General features: G+C 42.1%; 1 protein-coding gene across 1 annotated transcript; it reads left to right on the forward strand.

The window, feature by feature from the left end:
- The first annotated feature begins 8,858 nt into the window (after positions 1 to 8,858).
- Positions 8,859 to 19,186, forward strand: LOC143935616 (toll-like receptor 5). The gene is made up of 2 exons (XM_077459612.1): positions 8,859 to 9,005; positions 17,186 to 19,186. The coding sequence occupies exon 2, from the start codon at positions 17,191 to 17,193 to the stop codon at positions 19,132 to 19,134; it is 1,944 nt and encodes a 647-aa protein (XP_077315738.1). The 5' UTR covers positions 8,859 to 9,005; positions 17,186 to 17,190; the 3' UTR covers positions 19,135 to 19,186.
- The last annotated feature ends 349 nt before the right edge of the window (positions 19,187 to 19,535 follow it).

Raw genomic sequence — 19,535 nt, forward strand, 5'->3', positions numbered from 1 at the left:
TGGACTAAAGAACACCTCCCCTTTATCATTCTCTAATATACCAGGGAGGTGCTCTGTAGTCTGACACGGGAAACCTCAGGCACTGCTGCCAATACTGTTTGAGATTCCAGTGCAGCAGAGAGGCAGCATAGTTCCCTGAAGGAAGTTAGGGTGATTTCAGGCAGGATCAACAGCTATTTTTTCTCTACTGACAGTATTTTTGAAGAGACAAAACATGGAGAAGCATTAATGTATTGCAGATATGTAGTAAATATGTTTATTTTAGTCCGATCAGACATAAACTATGGTTATTACCATTGGCATGTAGTAGATAGACTCACACTGATGATGCCTTACATGTCATATAATGGTCTGTTACTTTTATTTCCATAAGGTCTGTTACTTTAGTACATATATTGGACCCACCCAGCTATAACAGAAATTCCCTCTGCAGACATCCTGTACTTAAATAAAGGAAACCATTATGTAAACACAGGTATGACGTCATTGCCGATAGGACAGGACATTCAACCACTTCCCATGTTATGGTATTGCACACGTTCATTGTTTTTATCTCAGCAGATGGTCTGGCCAGTAATCATCCCCAATATTTTTACAGCTATTCTGTACTGCCTGGGTCAGGAAGGTTGATGGTAAAGGCCTCAGAATCAAAAACTCTCTCATTGTCAAGGTCATTTTTTTTTTTCGGCACTACAAATACAATAGTAAGTCTATATGTAAATAGACTAGCAAATCCATGGACTTGTAATGATAGCAGTGCAGCCCTATCACATGTACTAAAGAAATATCTAAACTTTTCAAGGATAGAAACTCATCTGCTAGTTGGAGTCCGGGACCCTGACAGTCTACAGGTGTTAGAAGAAATATGTTGGCATCTCAGCACCAAACTCTACCATCATGACACACAAATACCTCCCAACTCTGAGATGGGAATGAGGGACACCTATCAGCAAAAGTATGCTGGCATAGGACACACCCCTTGTCACACCCCTTGCCACACCCCCTTAAAGGAGAATTGTACAAAAAAATAAGATTGGCTAAACCCACAAGTGTTTTTTTTTACCACTACTATTCCTTTATATTTTCTTATGGAATCTACAAATGCAGCAATTTACAAATCAAATTAAAGGTTTAGTGCTGGGAAACACTTTTTGATAGATAAAAAGTGCATTTTATATACATCTATATAGATCAGACCAAAATGAGGGACAGAGGGACATTGCTTGAAATCAGAGACAGTCCTTCGAAATCAGGGACAGTTGGGAGATATGCACACGCTACACTGGAGGTCCACTGTCATCAATATTGGGATATTGTAAAGCATCATATTAGTGTACAAGGAAACTTGGAGACTGGGATCCACACTGAAATGATGTGTTTGGGAGGAAATAAAGAGTTCAAGCACTGACCTGATGTTGGCAGAATTGTGAGTGCACCTGTACTAGGTGTGTAGCTGGTTATACCGGCCATATATGCTTTGATAAGCAATTCATTTATTTTCTGATCAATCTGTTCCTCTAGGAAAAAGTAATCTATAGTCACAACACAGCCGGCTCTACTCTATGGGTCCCTCCTATCTGATCTGCCCAGACGGAAGGGGACAGATCTCATCGTATTTTTTAGCAGATCAGATTGGAGATAGGCAGGTGTAAACAGACACTAGTTTATTTACTGTATATCTGCCACTCCATAGAGGTGAATGGAGGGTGCGAGTGGGTCCACCTGAAAAACAGAAAGGCACACCCGATTGGACCAATCGTGTAAAAGGTGCCAAATGCTGCTTTCACACTAATGAGCTGCAGTTTACCCGCATGGCGGATGCAGCGCAGTGCACCTCTGACTTTCTTGCGGATTAGCTGCACTTTGCCATAGACTGTATTCAGGAGTCTTGGTATGCTTTCAGAAAGTGCACCAAGCCTGCAGGTGATAACAGAAGTCTATGGCTCAGTGCAGGCAACCCAGAGGTGCACTGCATTGGACCCGTGGATCAGTTTGAAAACAGTCCAGAGTAACCAGTGCAGAGAACAGATATGCCCATTGCTATTTGATTTTAATTCAAAACTGACCTCAATCTTCACTTCAGGAATCCCGCAGATATCGCTGGCTGTTGCTGTCCCAGGAGGTGGAGTGCATTTGCTATCACTCCACCTGTGACAGGAGCCGGCACTATACAGGAAGCATCAGCTCTGCTCTCTACTGCAACTGCGTGCTTCTTCTAGTGCCGGTACAATTCTCAATACTGATGCTCGGGATGGCGGGTCAGTGATCTACGATATGGGCTTGCTGACCCGCCATCCCAGAGCAGGAGGTCATGGGCCACATCAGATGGGCACCCTGTCATAAGTTATCAACTGCATCTCTATTTTCACAGTATAATCTCATTATCTAATCAAGAAAAATTTGATTATATTCACAAGCAAAGTAAAGCCCCTTAGACATGGGCTGAATGTCGGGAGACATCAGCCGGTTAAAAAGAAAAAATGGCTGACATTTGGCCCATGTATATGCCACCCTGTCAGCCTACTGTCAGACACACATGCTGAAAACCAGCAGCTGACCGACTCCTGATCAGTGCTCTCAGCCAATGGCAGAGAAGACAGATTGGAGTGTTCTGGCGGTGCGGCCGCCCCCCTTTCAGAACACAACAGCTCAGCAAGGGAGATCACTATACTAACCTCACGTAGGTCCCCCCCGGGTATACTCCCTACTACCAGTCATAACTTATTTATAATACTCCAGTGACCTTCAATGCACAGATCATATAAAATAAAAATGAAAGATAATAAAGAATAATGCTAAATTTTTGTGATGCAATAGTGGTGTCAACCTCTCCGTGAAAAAAAAATCATTCCTAAATAAATAACATACAGTACACACATACGAAAATTGTGATAATATGATACAATAGTGGTGGGGTATTATAAATAAGTCAGGATTGGTCACTGAAGTATGAGTATATCCATAGAGGGTGACACCATTATTGTTAAATATCCTTTTTATTTATTATGTTGCATGTTTGAGTTTTAAAAGTTATGGTACTCTATTGGCGTTAACTGGAGACACCTAGGGACGGGGGGTGCCATTATCACTTGTTCACACTTGCAGTTATAGTATAGGTAGCACTGCCTTTTTTTCTTTCTGTTATAGTTCCAGTTATATAATCAGTTTTGATTTTGTCTCACCCTGTAATGTTCAATTTCTTACACTTATATGGGGGAGAATTTCATATATCCTCCATACTATATCCTCAACATACTATCCATATGGGTAATGAGCCTGTGGTGCATCAGTGCCTATGATGGTACTCCGAGCTGCTGTTTTAGGTGAGCAAGTTTAAGTTTGATTTTATCCTATTCTATTTGAATTTCAGAAGACGGCTCTTTTCTTTCTATTTTATTCTATTCTAGTCTAATCTATTCTATTTATTTCTATTCAATTATTTTCTACTTTATTCTATCCTTTTAGTTTCTATCCTATTCTTTTATTTTCTATTCTGCTGTATTCTGTTTTATTCTATTTAATTCTTTTTGAAATAAAAATCGTTTGTAAACAAAAAAAAAAAAAAAGAAAAGAAATTTGAATTTCGGAAGACGGCTATATTTTAATATACACAATCTTTAAAGGAAATCACCAATAGTCAGCATTTTAAATTTCTTTTCAAATTTAAAGAAGTATAGCCAAAGCTCACTGCAGACGTAACAGAAGTCGTTGCAGGAGTCTGGATTTGCCAGATCCCTGGACCGACACCTGGTGAGCCTCTGATAGCCTGAGCTGGCCACCCCCTCCACAGCCCAGCACTCCAGTGAGCGAGGAGGAAGCAGAGCAGAGCAGAGCAGAAAGCCAGTGACTGACAGTTTCTAGCTCTTTGCTCGGGGAGCTGTAAACACCGAACGATCGGCATTGTGTGTTCGATCGCTCGGTTCTCAGTGTTGAGGCGCGGAAGGACCGATGCTGCATCCACATCTAGGTAAGTATAAGTTAAAAAAAAAAAGAACGAATTCCCATACTTCTTTTAATTTAGTTTTTTTATTTGTTTCAAATTCAGATAATTCGTTATTTGAGACAAAATTTTGTTTTGTTATTTCAGATTTGTTTACATTTTTTACCATTGTAATTCAGAAAATTGGATACATCCGAATCTCCAAATAACAAAAATTTTGTCTGAATTTTCGATTCGGAATGAAACAAAGTGCACACGTTAACAAATAATTGCTGTTCAGCTACAATATTGTCATATTGAGCAGTAAAGTATACTGGTGTGTTATGAATTATTTAGAGGACATTACAATGTATCCTAAAATGAATACTGTCTACAAATGGGAGAACATAAGCTTGTGATAGGTGAAATCACAGTGACAGATTTACTGTACATAAATTATTTCAGTAAACATTGCAAAATTTTCACTACATATTGCAATGCTGTAACATGGTAGGACTCAGGATGTACACAAACTAATATAGTTAGTGTTTGCCTTTAGTAACCTAAGCCTATTGCATAAACAGAATATATGGTGATTTTGTATATACGGTATTTATTTTTTTCTCTTTATTTTTTATGGTCAGATATAAAAAATAACTCACTTTTTTTTCTTTTAGTCGGTTAAATATTCCATGTGTATATTTATTTTATTTTATATATGCACATGCTGGCAGGTGGTTAGGCTCCTTTTTACATGTTTCTGTTCTTTTTGCTTACCTCCTTATTTAAAATTACCTGTTGTTAACTCTGCTCAGTAGCTCAAGAGAATGAACCTGAGTAGTAACCATCTGTACGACTCCATAGGAGATTTCAGTGAGATATATTGCGCTTGACTGGAGATGACTGTTCTCTTTTTAGAAAACCCATAATACTCTGAGAATTGTCATCCTTTCAGTGGACTATCAGGAAGCAAAAGGAAGGTAAGTACTGTACATTCTGCTAGGGAGGTCTGCATTAACTACTTCGGCCCTGGAACGTTTACCACCCTTAATGACCAGGCCATTTTTTGCTATACAGCACTGTGATGCTTTAACTGACAATTGCACAGTCACGCGACATTGTACCCAAAAAAAATTGTCCTTATGTTTTCCCCACAAATAGAGTTTTATGTTGGTGGTATTTAATCACCTCTGCGGTTTTTATTTTTTGCTCTATAAACAAAAAAAGACTGCCAATAAAAAAATAAAAAAAAAATTTTTTTTTCTTTCTGCCGTAAAACATATCCAATAAAAAAATGTAAAAAATCGAATTTCTTTATCAATGTAGGTCAATATGTATTCTGCTACATATTTTTGGTAAAAAAAAATCCCAATAAGTGTATATTGATTGGATTGTGCAAAAGTTATTGCGTCTACAAACCATGGGGTAGATTTTTGGACTTTTCATTTTTTTATTTCACTAGTAATGGAGGTGATCAGTGATTTTTAGCGGGACTGTGACATTGCGTCGGACAAATCGGACACCAATATAATGATTAGTGCTAAAAAATGCACTGTTACTGTATAAATGACACTGGCGAGGAAGGTTAACATCAGGGGCAATCAAAGGGTTAAGTGTGCTCCTAGGGAGTGCTTTCTAACTGTGGGGGGAATGCTGACACTGGAAGAAAACAGAGATCCATGTTTCTGCTTAGCAGAAACATAAGATCTCAATTTTCCTCTCTGGCAGAACAACGGTCTACCTTGTTTACATAGGCAGGCCACCATTCTGCCTCTCCTTGGAACGATCAGTGGCCGCCGGACCCGCTGATTGGCTCCCGCTGTGTCCAATCACAGGAGGAGCAAGTCTCCGGTGGCACATACGCATGCCCCAGACCCAGGAGGAGCTAACAACATACAGATAAATTGTTTCACGCAGCAGGGCGGCCCTGCCGCAGTATATTTGTGGTGGGCGGTCCAGAAGCAATTGAACATGTTGCTTTGGCCTGCATGAGTTTACTTAAAGTGTTACTAAACCCAGGACCCTACATTCACTATATCTGGTCTCTCACAGTACACAGAATATGGAAATGCAATAGTTTTAGTTAAAATATAAACTGCTAAATACCTTTTCTCATCAGCAGTTAGAGCAGTCTTGTGACTGGTTAAAGCTTGTAGGAGGATTTTTCATTCTGCTCTGACCCCTGGCTCTCTGTCTGGACAATGCTGATTGGCCCTGTGCTGATCACATGCACTCTCCCAAGAAAAAAAAAACTCTTGAGCAATACACACCAAACTAAGCATGTGCAACTTGTCCCCCAACATCTGTTCTATCAGGTGATGGTTGGGGCAGTGGAAGAAGGGGAGGAACAGAGAAGACAGGATCAAATAGTCTTTTTACACAATGCAGAGGATTAACCTTTTAGATTCCACAGAGAGTATAACAAATATGCTTTACTGCATATACAGACTGATTTTACTGTTGTGGGTTTAGGAACACTTTGAGGCTGGGTTCACACTAGTCTGGTTCAAATTGCAGCTCCGGTTTCCCTGCAAAGATAAAAATGATTAATTCAGTGGTTCCTCTCCGTTGTAGCTGCGGATCAGCTGACCAGGGAGAGGGAGAGGTGTAGTGAGGAGATGGTGAGAATTTGTGTTCAGAACGGAACACATCTGCGAATCAGATGCGTTCCCATTGAAGATTATTTGCCTGCAATTCACACTGCACTGCCTATAAAACGCACACTTTTTTTTGCAATGCAGAGTGCGGATGCAACGCACATATATGAACCAGGCCGTTTGAAAATAAATATGTTCTGCGAATTGGGTGTGGTGTATGTGTGAACCCAGCCTAAATGTGTGACTGAAGTATGAGAGCAAAATAGTAAGAAGAAGCTAAAGCAGGCCCCTTGTTGAGTCTTCCAAGCATACAAACCCACTAATATAAAGAAATACACGGTATACATTTATACACAAGAAAACTATAATTTCTGATCTGCTATGCAGGCCAGTAACTTACATTTTTAGAGGCCCCAGTACAAACACAGAATCATTTCAAAATTATTACTGCATTTTTAACACCCCTTTCACACTGGGGCTCTGGGTGCTGCGGCGGTAAAACGCCGCTATTTTTAGCGGAGCTTTACCATCAATTCCATGGCGCTATTCGGCTGAGAAAGGGTTAAAACCCACTACAAAGCACTGCTGCAGCAGCACTATGCCGGCGGTATAGCCGCACTGCCCATTGATTTCTAGGGATGAACACCCCCCCCCCCCCCCCCCCGATTCGGTTCGCACCCAGATGATGCGAACAGGCAAAAAGTTTGTTCGAACACCCAAACACTGTTAAAGTCTATGGGACACCAACATGAAAAATCAAAATTGCTAATTTTAAAGGTTGATATGCAAGTTATTGCCAATAAAAAGTGTTTAGGGACCCTGGGTCCTGCCCCGGGGGACATATATCAATGCAAAAATTTGATATAATTAATAAATTTAGTACCTGGAGGGTGTCTATAGTATGCCTGTAAATTGGTGCTACAATGAATTGTCGGCCCCGTCAATACACATAATAGTCATTGAAAAAAACATCATGGGATTCCCCCACAGGGGAACCCTGACCCAAAATGAAAAAAAATTGCATGGGGGGCCCCCAAATTCCATACCAGGCCCTTCAGGTCTGGTATGGATTTCAAGGGGAACCCCGCGCCAAAATAAATGGCGTGTGGCTCCCCCCAAAAATCCATGGCAGACCCTTATCCGAGCAAGCAACCTGGCAGGCCTCAGGAAAAGAGGGGGGCCCCCTCCTGAACCGTACTAGGCCACATTTTCTCAACATTGGGAGGGTGCTTTTTGGGGTAGCCCCACAGAGTACCTTGTCCCTATGTTGATGGGGAGAAGGGCATCATCCCCACAAACCTTGCCCGGTGGTTGTGGGGGTCTGTGGGCAGGTGGCTTATCGGAATCTGGAAGCCCCCTTTAACAAGGGGACCCCCAGATCATACCCCCCGTGTGAATTGGTAATGGTACCCCTACCATTTCACAAAAAAAGTGTCAACATTTTTAAAAAAGACAATAGATGATTTTTGACAATTCCTTTATTGTCTTCTTCTTTCCCCGCTTCTTCTTCCATCTTCTTCTGGGCTTCCTTCAGTGTTCTTCTACTTCTTCCATCTTGTTCTTCCCCTGCTTCTTCCTCTATCTTCCTTTGCTTCTTCCTCCGGTCTTCTCATCTGGCATCTTCCTCCACTTCTTACTCCAGTCTTCTCTTCCGGCATCTTCCTCCGGCTTCTTCTATGTTCAGGTCGAACTTGTGTTTGACCCGAACATAAAGCCCATCCCAATTGATTTCAGTGGGCAGGAGCAGTGGAGGAGCGGTATACACACCACTCCTTCACCGCTCCAAAGATGCCGCTAGCAGGACTTTTTTTAGCGTGCTGCCAGTGCCACTCTCCAGTATGAAAGCCCTCAGGGCTTTCACATTGGAGACACAGCAGCAGCTCTTTCAGGGCACTTTGCAGACGCTATTTTTAGCGTTGTAGCGCCTGCAAAGCGCCCCAGTGTGAAAGGGGTCTTAATGATTTAAGTATCTGGCATCCTTATGAAAAATGGCAGTCCACAGCAAAGTAATTCTTAAAGCTACAACCCACCTTAGTATTTATGGTATTTCAGCACAGAGATCAATAATAAAGTGAGACTTGACAATTTGGTCAGAATTATAGAACAAAGACATTTCTAGAAAATAAAACTGGGACCCTACATGGAAATAAAGGAGTGCTGGCAGCTCTGGGTACTGTGTGTGCAAAAACACTGGGGGGTGGAATTTTTGTGTCCCCATGTTAATTAGAGAGAAACCCCTAATGATATTTGTTCAGTAGTTGTTCAGTAGTAGTAGTAGTACTAAATGGTGAGCGGTCAGGACGTGGGAATTTCCAACTCTCTGTTGCCAAACATAACTGTGATTCTCTGACGTCAGCAATTTGTTTCCTCATGGAGAAGTTGCATCTGCCAAATAGATAAATAGAGGATAAGCAGAGACTTAAGCATTTCTGCACTGGAAGATCAGGTTGTTGGAGACTTCACCTGTTTCAGAGTCCTGTGAGACATCAGTAAGTACAAATCTGTTTTACTTTCCCAGTTTATGCCATAAACATTGTTCATGTAGCAAAGAGTGGGCAGTATTAGCAACCGTGAGACTGGTCAGATTAGATTCAGGTTTAACAGATCTTTTCCAGGGCAGATTTGATCCTAAGTACTGGCAGCAAAGCAGAAAATACCATTTTCAATATGGACACTTTATTAGGTGAGGACCATAGCCACAGATTAATTCTCATTGGTTGCTGTGGGTTAATGCACTTCTTAAGCAGCCAGTGTACATAGCACTTGTATTGTTTAAGTAAACCTAATAGTGATACACAGGTAGTGCAGAAATTGACCTGCTTAGAGGAATTTTTCATTCTGACAGCAGAAAATTTATAAAATCATTAGTTGCATAGATGAAATACCGCTAATTCATTGCTTTGGAGAGCAGAATTCTAATGCCGCGTACACACAGCTGGATTTTCCGACGGAAAATGTTCGATGGGAGCTTTTTGTCGGAAATTCTGACCGTGTGTAGGTTCCATCGGACATTTTCCATCGGAATTTCCGACACACAAAATCCGTTATTGGAAATTCCGATCGTGTGTACACAATTCTGACGCACAAAGTTCTACGCCTGCTCGGAATCAAGCAGAAGAGCCGCACTGGCTATTAAACTTCAATTTCCTTGGCTTGTCGTACGTCACCATGTTCTTGACATTCGGAATTTCCGACAACATTGTGTGATCATGTGTATGCAAGACAAGTTTTTGCCAACATCCGTGGCAAAAAAATCCCATGGATTTTGTTGTCGGAATGTCCGATCGCAGCATTAGGGTACAATCACACAGACGCATATCTGCAGATTGCTGCATTCAAAAGTGGGCTAAACGCCACCACTGGATGGGCGCATACAAACTGGCCAATTAGCTGTGGCCAGTTTGTGTGTGTGTGGGGCCAAAACTCTTAAAAAATGCAGACCCTGGATCCAATTTATAAACGTTCAGGTGAGTGGTCACATCTGAACAATGGTGGCCCTGGCCCTTGAATTGAACATTTAGGGTACTCATATAACAATATGTAAAAGGGAACACACAGGGATGACAGACTAGGTGTAGCATGTAAAACCGAATGGATTTATTTAAAAGCCAAATGGCAGCTTACATATATAAAAAGCAAAAAGACATATCTGTACATTTGGGTCAAGATGTTTAAAGGTGTCCTGAGGTCATCTCAAAAGGATCCATGAATCAGGTTTGACAAGGAAGCAGATGCTTTGAAATGCGTCACCCAGTCCACCTGTGAGATTTCCAGTTTACCGCTAATGTCACATCTGGCTTGGTTCCTTCCGCGTTCCACCCTGGTTACCACTGCCCTTGGCCAGCTATCCTCTGTCTTCCATTGGGCAAGTCAAGCAATAGAAGAATCAAGCCCCACAGATCCTTTCAAGATTACCTATTTTGCCCCAAATGTACAGATATGTCCACTTGCTTTTTATATATGAAAACTGCCAATTGGCTTTTAGATTAATCCATTCAGTTTCACATGCTACACTTAGTCTGTTACCCCCGTGTGTTCCCTTTTGTTATCTTACATAGTTATTGCTTAGCTCTATGGGGTGCTACCACTGATGTTGCATAGCTTTACATATTATTTTACATGATATCTATGGACTTATTGTTTATGAACATTTTACTTATGGACTTTGCTGTTAGGTTATAACCCAATCTTTCCAGCACCATCCACCATATCTACATCACAATATCAATATATAAGTTACAAAAATATAAATCTATTATTAATATCATTTATAAAAGCAATAGTTAGATCAGCAGTACATTTTTCCAATAATAAACTCCCGTACTTGTACAATCCTCATTTATCACCTCTGAGCTATCACAACCATACAGCATCCTTATAGTACTAGTGACCTAGTCCATATATATTTCTGCTAATATATGCTGAATACATGGGGATTACTCACAGCATTTCTCAGAAATGTTCCGCTTCTTTAGCAGTTTACTATGGGCTAATTCTATGACAAATACAAAAGAACATAGCATGAGAAATCTACAATTAATAACCAGTTTTGTATAGTTATATATAGCCTTTAAATTGAAATCATCATAAGATCAAGTCATTACATTCTAGTTATCATACCAGTGGCGCCCCAAACCCCCACCAAGCTACTCAAAAAAAAATTGTCCCTTTTAAGTGTGCAGGGCACCGGACACAGAGGTGCTATGGGAAGCATTATGTCATTGCAATCATGTGATTGCAGGCAAGCTAATCTATCTATCAGCTGGCGTTTAGATTGCCCATGGAGCGCAAAGCTCTGCGCTCTCCGCACTCCCACTCTGGCATTATGTGTCCTGTGGTGGTTAGTGATTGGTGGGTCCGTAGGATGTAGGGTGGTGCTTTTATCAGACCCACCAATCACATCTGGTTTTTGAGCAACTCATCCTGGCTGGTCCGATACGAGACATGAGCAGAGGGGTCAGCCGGTGATCATATCACTAAAGAAGCTGCTAGGAGGTAAGATTAAGCAGAGCACACTTGCGTTGTGCTCTCAGACCTGCAGTGTGAACGCAGCAGCTACCTATGTAGTGGATCTGGGGAGGAGGAGGGGGGAATGCAGAGACAGTGAAGGGTTGAGAAGCTTTTAGCGCATTCCCGGGACAGAACATCTGGATGGGCCTCCTAGTGTTAAATGTGTGGCAGGTAGGGGGAGGGGCAGCCAGGCATGCAGTGGGTAATGTTATGCTAGTTGTTTGGTCTGTCCTCTCCTCTCACCCAGCTGCATTTACTACCAGTCTGAGAGCAGAGATTAGAACTTCTCTCTGGCACAGGGGGATCTGATCATACTGGATGGCATGGTGACATTTTGCTGGGAGGACAGTAGATGACAGCAGGAGAGGAAGACAAGCTTCCTTCGCTGTACACTGATCTGTTCTGGATCAGAACATTGACAGGCAGATCTACCATCTCCTGATCCACCCACCTACCCACCCATCCACCTATCCATCCACCCATCCATCTACCCACCTATACATCCACCCATCTACCCATCCATCCATCCATCCATCCACCTACCCACCTATCCATCTACCCACCTATCCATCCACCCATCTACCCATTCATCCATCCACCTATCCATCCATCCACCCACCCATCCACCCACTTATCCACCCATGCACCCACTTATCCTCCCATCCACCCATCCATGCATTGACCCATCCATCCACCCACCCATCCATCTACCCATCTATCCATCCACCTATCCACCCACCCATCCATCCATCCACCCATCTATCCATCCACCTATCCACCACCCATCCATCCACCCATCTATCCATCCACCTATCCATCCATAAATCCATCCACCCACCTACTCCCTGTTTATCCATCCCAGCACACCCCTTCCTGCTGGTTGTGTATATCCTGGCTATCCCTCCTCTTTCCTATATGAAAGCAGTTTATTTCTTGGTATTGTCCTAAAACTGACCATACTCTGGCCAATCCCCTTTTTCAGCAGACCATACACAATACAGTCTGTGCAATCTCCTATAGATCTGCCAACTACTATGTGGGGGGGGGGGGGGGGGATTCAAGTGAGGGAGGCCAGGTCTGTTTTGTGCCCCCCCTAAAATTTTGACCACCAGCCGCCACTGCATAAGACCATACCAGGATCTCGTCAATGTAAAAGCCCATCCAGGGCGAGTGCAGGGGTGCATAAACAATGGGAAGCAGAGAGGACCGACCACCAAACCAGATCTATCCAAAGGATCAACAAGCACACTGACACTTAAACACTGACACTTAAAGCAGAGTTCTGCTTGCAAAACAAAATTAAAAGTCAGCAGCTACAAATACTGCAGCTGCTGACTTTTAAAATAAGAACAGATACCTGTCCTGGGCACCAGCGATGTCCTCACCTGAAGCCGACCAGTCCCTCAGCTCTGGGTGCATCTTAATTAAGGGAATCAGGAAGTGAAGCCTTGCCATTTCATAGCTTGTTTCCCTACTGCGCATGCGTGAGTCATGCTGCACAATCTGACTAGTCCCTGCTGTCTTCCGGAACCTGTGTGTCTCCCAGAAGACAGCGGGGGGGGGGGGACCGGAGAAGGGGTCGGACATGGCGTAGATTGCCGCAGATACTGTGGCAATCTTTTGCCGGAAGTGGAAGCAAATACCTGTATTAGAAAGGTATTTCCCCCCCTGAAAGGTGCCAAATGTGACACCGGACGGGGGGAGGAACCGAATCAGTGGAAGTTCCATTTTCGGGTGGAACTCTGCTTTAACAACTGATATCAGCATTTGAGGATAAGCTGCAGTATATTAAAGTGGTTCTAAAGCCTAACTATTTTTTACCTTAAAATGCATTCTTTGCATAAAGGTATAAAATGATTAGGTATTAGTATCACTCCCTCAAATCCCCCCCCCCCCCAACCCCACACTCACCTGAGCACTTACTGGATCCAGTGCTGTGCCCATCTTTAGCGGCTCTCCCTACCCTCATGGCATTGAATCCTGCTGTCAGCTGAATCATGTAGTGAAGGAGCTTGGGGCAAAGCAGAGATGTCCTGCCTGGGTCTATAGATGCAAGAAGCGCAGCTCGAGATCAAGCCCACAGGTGTGCCACAATAGGCAGCGGCTTTGTATGGGGGCACCCCAAGAAAAGGAGAAGCAAGGAGTGCCCCAGAATAGGAGGATTGGGGCTGCTCTGTGCAGTTTTACTGCACAGAGCAGGTAAGTTTTACAGGTTTGTTATTTTTTTTTAAAAACAGCTTTACAATCACTTTAATAAACATAATTAACTGAGGGAGCACATATATTATGCCATGCATTCTTCCTTATGCCATAACCGTACTTTATGTCTCCTTATCCCAGATATTTATAAAAATGTATTATAGCTATATTAAATCAAAAAGGAAACATTTATTATATTGCAGCTTGCCAATTCTTAGATGTGATTGCTGCATTCTTTTTCTTTTCTTTTTTTTGGCTTTATTTCTTCTATTTTTACTTGGTGATCCAGCCAGTATTGTAAGTCTTTTGTTTTTCAAAAAAACAAGCTGTCATGCAGATGTATCAGGTACAGGGATGAGACAAACCATTTAACACTGGCAGGGGTGCTTTTAATGATCGATGATTGTTATTATGTAACATCTTTATCCCAAAAGAAAAAAAAACTGTTTCTGTTAGACCCCTTTCACACTGAGGAGCTTTTCAGGCGCTTTCGCGCTAAAAAAAAAGAGCCTGAAAAGCTAATGAAAACCTATTTTCATTAAAATCAATGAATACTTTCACACTGGGGGCAGTGTGCTGGCAGGGTGGTGAAAAATCGCCCTCTCCATTGAAATTAATGGAAAGCGCTTCAAAAGCACCTGAAAAGCTCTTCAAAAGTGCTTAGTGTTTTACTGGCAGTTTACAAGCGCCTTAGTGTGAAAGGGGCCTAACTTATTATAAAGTGTAAGCTGGAGTTTGGTTTAAATTTGTTTAGTGTATCTAAATCTGCTAGTATATCTTATGCCCCATACACACTCAGATTTTCTGCTGAGTTTTTCCTTCAGATTTACCAAAACCATGTAGTGCAAGGGCCTGCCTGACTGCATACACATTGAAACTCCTAAGGTTTGACCTCATATTATATGGTTTTGGTAAATCTGAAGGAAAAACTCATTCATACTTTATATCCAACTTTTTAGACTTTAGAAGTTTAAAGGCTAAGTTCACCTTTTCAGGTGGAATTTCACTTTTCATAATAAATAGAATCCTTTTGTAATATTATTTCTGGCCCAACAATCCCAATGCTATCTCTCACCTCATCCACAAAAGGTTTGAAATGTAATGTTTCTGTTTGCGTTTTAAAACATTCTTTCCTGTAGATCAACTCCCATTATTCACTCTGTTTTTTCCACATAAAGGGTGAACCAAACCTATATATATATATATATATATATATATATATATATATAGTATTTTATATGTAAAAAAAATATATTTTTGTATGAATGCCATCAAGGAAATGTACTTTTTGTATCCTTTTTTTTAGAGATCCAATAAAAAATGGGAGAAATTGTCCTCTTAGCCCTTGTACACACGGTCGGACATTCTTACCACAAAATCCATCTGATTTTTTCAGACAGATTTTGTCCAAAACTGGTGTTGCATACACACGGTCGGACAAAGTTGTCGGAAAATTCAATCGCTCAGAAAGTGATGACGTTCGTTTGGTATGACGGGACTACGTTCAGACTAGTAGCCAATAGCTTTGGTCTCGTAATTTGATCTGAGCATGCGTGGCACTTTGTCTGTTTGGAATTCTCTACAAATGATAGGACAAAGTCTGATCGGATCATGTTGTCTGAAAATTTTATATCCAGCTCTCAAACTTTGGTCGGACATTCCATTAAAAAAGTTTAATGGAGCCCACACACGATCGGATTATCCGACAACGCAATCCGATCAGACATTTTCCATCGGAATGTCCGACCGTGTGTACAAGGGCTTAGACAGTTGTCAATAGAACATTTGACCCATTGGAAGATTTACTCTTACCACTCATTCTGTTGACAACTCTAAAATTTAGAATTTCTCATCACTTCCTGTTTCAGTGACAGTTGTCACCAGGAAAAATAAGAATGCACCTAGCAGGGATTAAGACCACAATAAAACCTGAAGGGGATACTAATTCAAGCCTAAAGTATAACAAAAAGTTTTGGGGATACATACACTTTAATTAACTCTTAAAAGTCAGTACTACAGAAAAAAACTTTGTGCCAAAATCCAATATACCGTATATACTCGAGTATAGGCCGACCCGAGTATAAGCCGAGGCCCCCAATTTACCCCCAAAAAACTGGAAAACTTATTGACTCGTGTATAAGCCGAGGGTGAGACATGGCTGTCCATCCCTGTGTGTCCGTCCATCCCTGTGTGTGTGTCCGTCCATCCATCCCTGTGTGTGTGTCCATCCATCCATCCATCCCTGTGTGTGTATCCATCCATCCATCCATCCCTGTGTGTGTGTGTGTGTGTGTGTGTGTGTGTATCCATCCATCCATCCATCCATCCCTGTGTGTGTGTGTGTGTGTGTGTGTGTATCCATCCATCCATCCATCCATCCCTGTGTGTGTGTGTGTGTGTGTGTGTATCCATCCATCCATCCATCCATCCCTGTGTGTGTGTGTGTGTGTGTGTGTGTGTGTGTGTGTGTGTGTGTGTGTGTGTGTGTGTCCGTGCAGCCTTGTGTGTGTGTCCAGCCTACCTGTGTCCCAAGCCTCCGTCCCGAGCCGCCGTCGTCCCGAGCCTCCTCCGTCCCGTGCCGTGCCTCCTCCGTCCCGTGCCGTGCCTCCCCCGTGCCGTGCCTCCTCTGTCCCGTGTCTCCTCCGTCCCGTGCCGTGCCGTGCCTCCTCCGTCCCGTGCCGATGGATCGCCGCTCTTCTCGGCGGCCATTCTACAATTCAAAATTCCGCCTCCGCCTGTGATAGGCGGAACACTCAATTTCCCAGCAGCCTGTGTTCCGCCTATCACAGACATCCTCTCATACTCGTCCGTAGTATGAGAATGAGCGGATGTCCGTGATAGGCGGAACACTGACTGCTGGGAAATTCAGTGTTCCGCCTATCACAGGCGGAGGCGGAGAAGGAGGCGCGGCTTTTGAAAATTAATGTCCGCCGTCTGTCTGCTCGATACGCTGATCGAGCAGTCAGACAGCGGCGACTCGAGTATAAGCCGAGGGGGCACTTTCAGCCTCAAAAAAGAGGCTGAAAATCTCGGCTTATACTCGAGTATATACGGTATGTATCACTTTGTTGTCAGAAGTAGTAACAAGGTTATTGCCCACATTAGGGCCTTGTTGACAGTAGTGTTTAGGGGAAGAGTATGATTTTTTTGCAGGAAACTCAATGGGGTTTGTACGATCAACTGCTGATGGGAATCCCTATACAAAACAATGAGAGGCTGACCACATTTGTAACTGTTCACATGTAATTGAACTTTCAGCAATTACCTGTGGATGATTGACCCTGGATGTAAACTGTTTGTGTAATTTCTACTGTTTGCAACGTCATTACTGCTCCGTGGAACACTTTGTTGAAAAAGCTTGGATCTGTCACTTTACTTTCTAAGACAGTAATTTGTATTTACTTATTCTACTCTGTTTTACACAAGTCTTTAATATGCTTTTTTTTTTATTATCTTACAGGTAACATGTTCCTTCCATCTGGCTTCCTGCTGCTTGCAACACTTTCTTGCACAGTTTTGATGTCTTATTCTTCAGAGTGTAACATGTTTATGGCCCTGTCTCGCTCTATTTATTCCTGCCAGGCCCAAGGCTTGTTAACAGTTCCCTCTGCTCCTTCGGACATTCAAGTACTTTTTCTTAATTTTAACCATATCTCATCCATTTCAAATGACTCTTTCCCGACCCTCCCAAAGCTACAAGCCCTATCGTTGGGTGGACAGAGCATAAAAGGGGCTTTTCACATAGGAAAAGGTGCTTTCTACAACCTGCCTAACCTTACATCCCTTGACCTTGGAGGCAACCGCAACCTCAGCCTGCACCCAGAGGCCTTCAAGGGTCTTTTTAAACTTGAAGTCCTTATTCTAGACTCTAATGGACTTGATGAATCTGTTTTGGAATCCAGTTTATTTGGTGACCTGTTGTCTCTGAGGAAGCTTGATCTTTCTTATAACAACATACACAGGCTACAACCGGATCCCAGTTTTCTAAGGCTGAAGTCATTTTCTACCATTAGTTTAAAATCCAACAAAATCAACCAATTGTGTGAAAATGACCTTAAATCCTGGAGAGGAAGAAGACTGGAGCTCCTTGATCTCTCGTATAATCCACTACAAGTGTCTAATACATCCCAGTGTGCTAATCCTTTTGTGAACATAACCTTGGGCACCCTAGATATATCATTCATGGCCTGGAGTGCAGACACATTTGGACAATATTTCAGGACTATTTCAGGTACCCAGGTGAAGCATATTAAGATGAGTCATAGTGCAGTGTTAGGAAGTGGATTTGGATTCAGTAATCTGAAAAACCCAGACGAAAACACTTTTGCAGGTCTCAGCTCAAGTAATGTTTATATTCTTGATTTATCCCATAGTTTTGTTTCAGAGCTTACCCCTGGTGTCTTTTCTGCTTTTACCAAGCTATTGTCCCTTGATCTGTCTTCCAGCAAAATCAATAACATTAACAAAGGAATATTTGCAGGTCTAACAAAACTGGTGAGCCTAAATATTTCTGGAAATCTCCTTGGAGATATTACAATCAAAAGTTTAGAAAGTCTATGGGCTTCCCCTCTTAAAACCTTGGATCTTAGTGAAAATAATATTGGAGCCATCCAGTATGGAGCAATGGATGGTCTTGTTCTGCTGTCATCACTGAACTTAAGGGACAATGCTCTGAAGCATATACCTCAAGTTAAACTCCCAGCTTTAACTCTGGTACTGTTAAAACAAAACCGCATCTCAGACACTTATGGCTTAGCGTCTTTCTGCCCTAACTGCACTTTCCTGGATCTTTCAAGCAACCGACTAACTGACCTGAGGTCCTTGTGGGATATTCTGCAGCTGAAATTTCTGAAAACCCTGCTATTAAGCAGTAATAAACTCTCCCGTTGTTCCTCTGCTATCAAACCCATTATCAAGTCTGAGTTACATTATTTGGATCTGTCTGATAATGATTTGGGACAAATTTGGAACTCTGGACAGTGTTCAGACATCTTTAAGAATCTGGAATTACTTGAAATTCTTAGCCTTTCAAAGAATTACATCTACTCCCTCCCCGAAGATTTATTCAGTGATTTAAGGAGCCTTCGTTTTTTAGATCTGTCAAGAAATAACCTTAGACTCATCCCAGAACAACTCTTCACTGGCCTTAAAGCGCTGAAAACCCTAAACATAGGGAGCAATAATCTTATTACCCTCTCATCTTCCAGTTTTAAATCTCTGGCTTCCTTGCAGACCCTTGATCTGTCACCAATGACACTTGCATGTAACTGTGGTCTCATTGACTTTTGGAACTGGATGAAGTCAACTAATGTCACAGTGAATGTCAGCCAAAGTGGAGAGGTAACATGTTTTAGGTTATCCTCACCTAGCCAGGAGATGCCATTGGTGGCCTATTTTAATGAATGTTAGTAATATGTATTTATGTATTTTAACTCTGTAAATAAAAAAAATTCAAACTGTACCCCCTACTCTCTTCTGAAGCTGAATAAGAATATAGTTTGTTTAGAGGATGATGTAATTCACAGGAATAAACTTACATAATTTAAAGGTTATTTTTTGTGTTATAGGTAATTATACAGCTCCTTGAGTCCATGTCCTCACAGCTTACAATCTAAGGTCCCTACCTCATGTGCATTCATACACAAATTAGGGCCAATTTAGATAGGAGACAGTTACATAACAGTGTTCTTCCCTGAAGATTCAGATTGTGACAACCAGACCACTGAAAAACAATCTGACCAACGAGGCCAGAGGACTGTGGTGTAAGATAAGTATCCATCTATATTAGATCATTCACTAGAAGAATGAGC

The sequence above is a fragment of the Lithobates pipiens genome, unplaced genomic scaffold (assembly GCF_037356315.1).
Source record: "Lithobates pipiens isolate NorthernLeopardFrog02 unplaced genomic scaffold, aLitPip1_a1.2 Scaffold_10, whole genome shotgun sequence".
NCBI classification, from domain to species: Eukaryota; Metazoa; Chordata; class Amphibia; order Anura; family Ranidae; genus Lithobates; species Lithobates pipiens.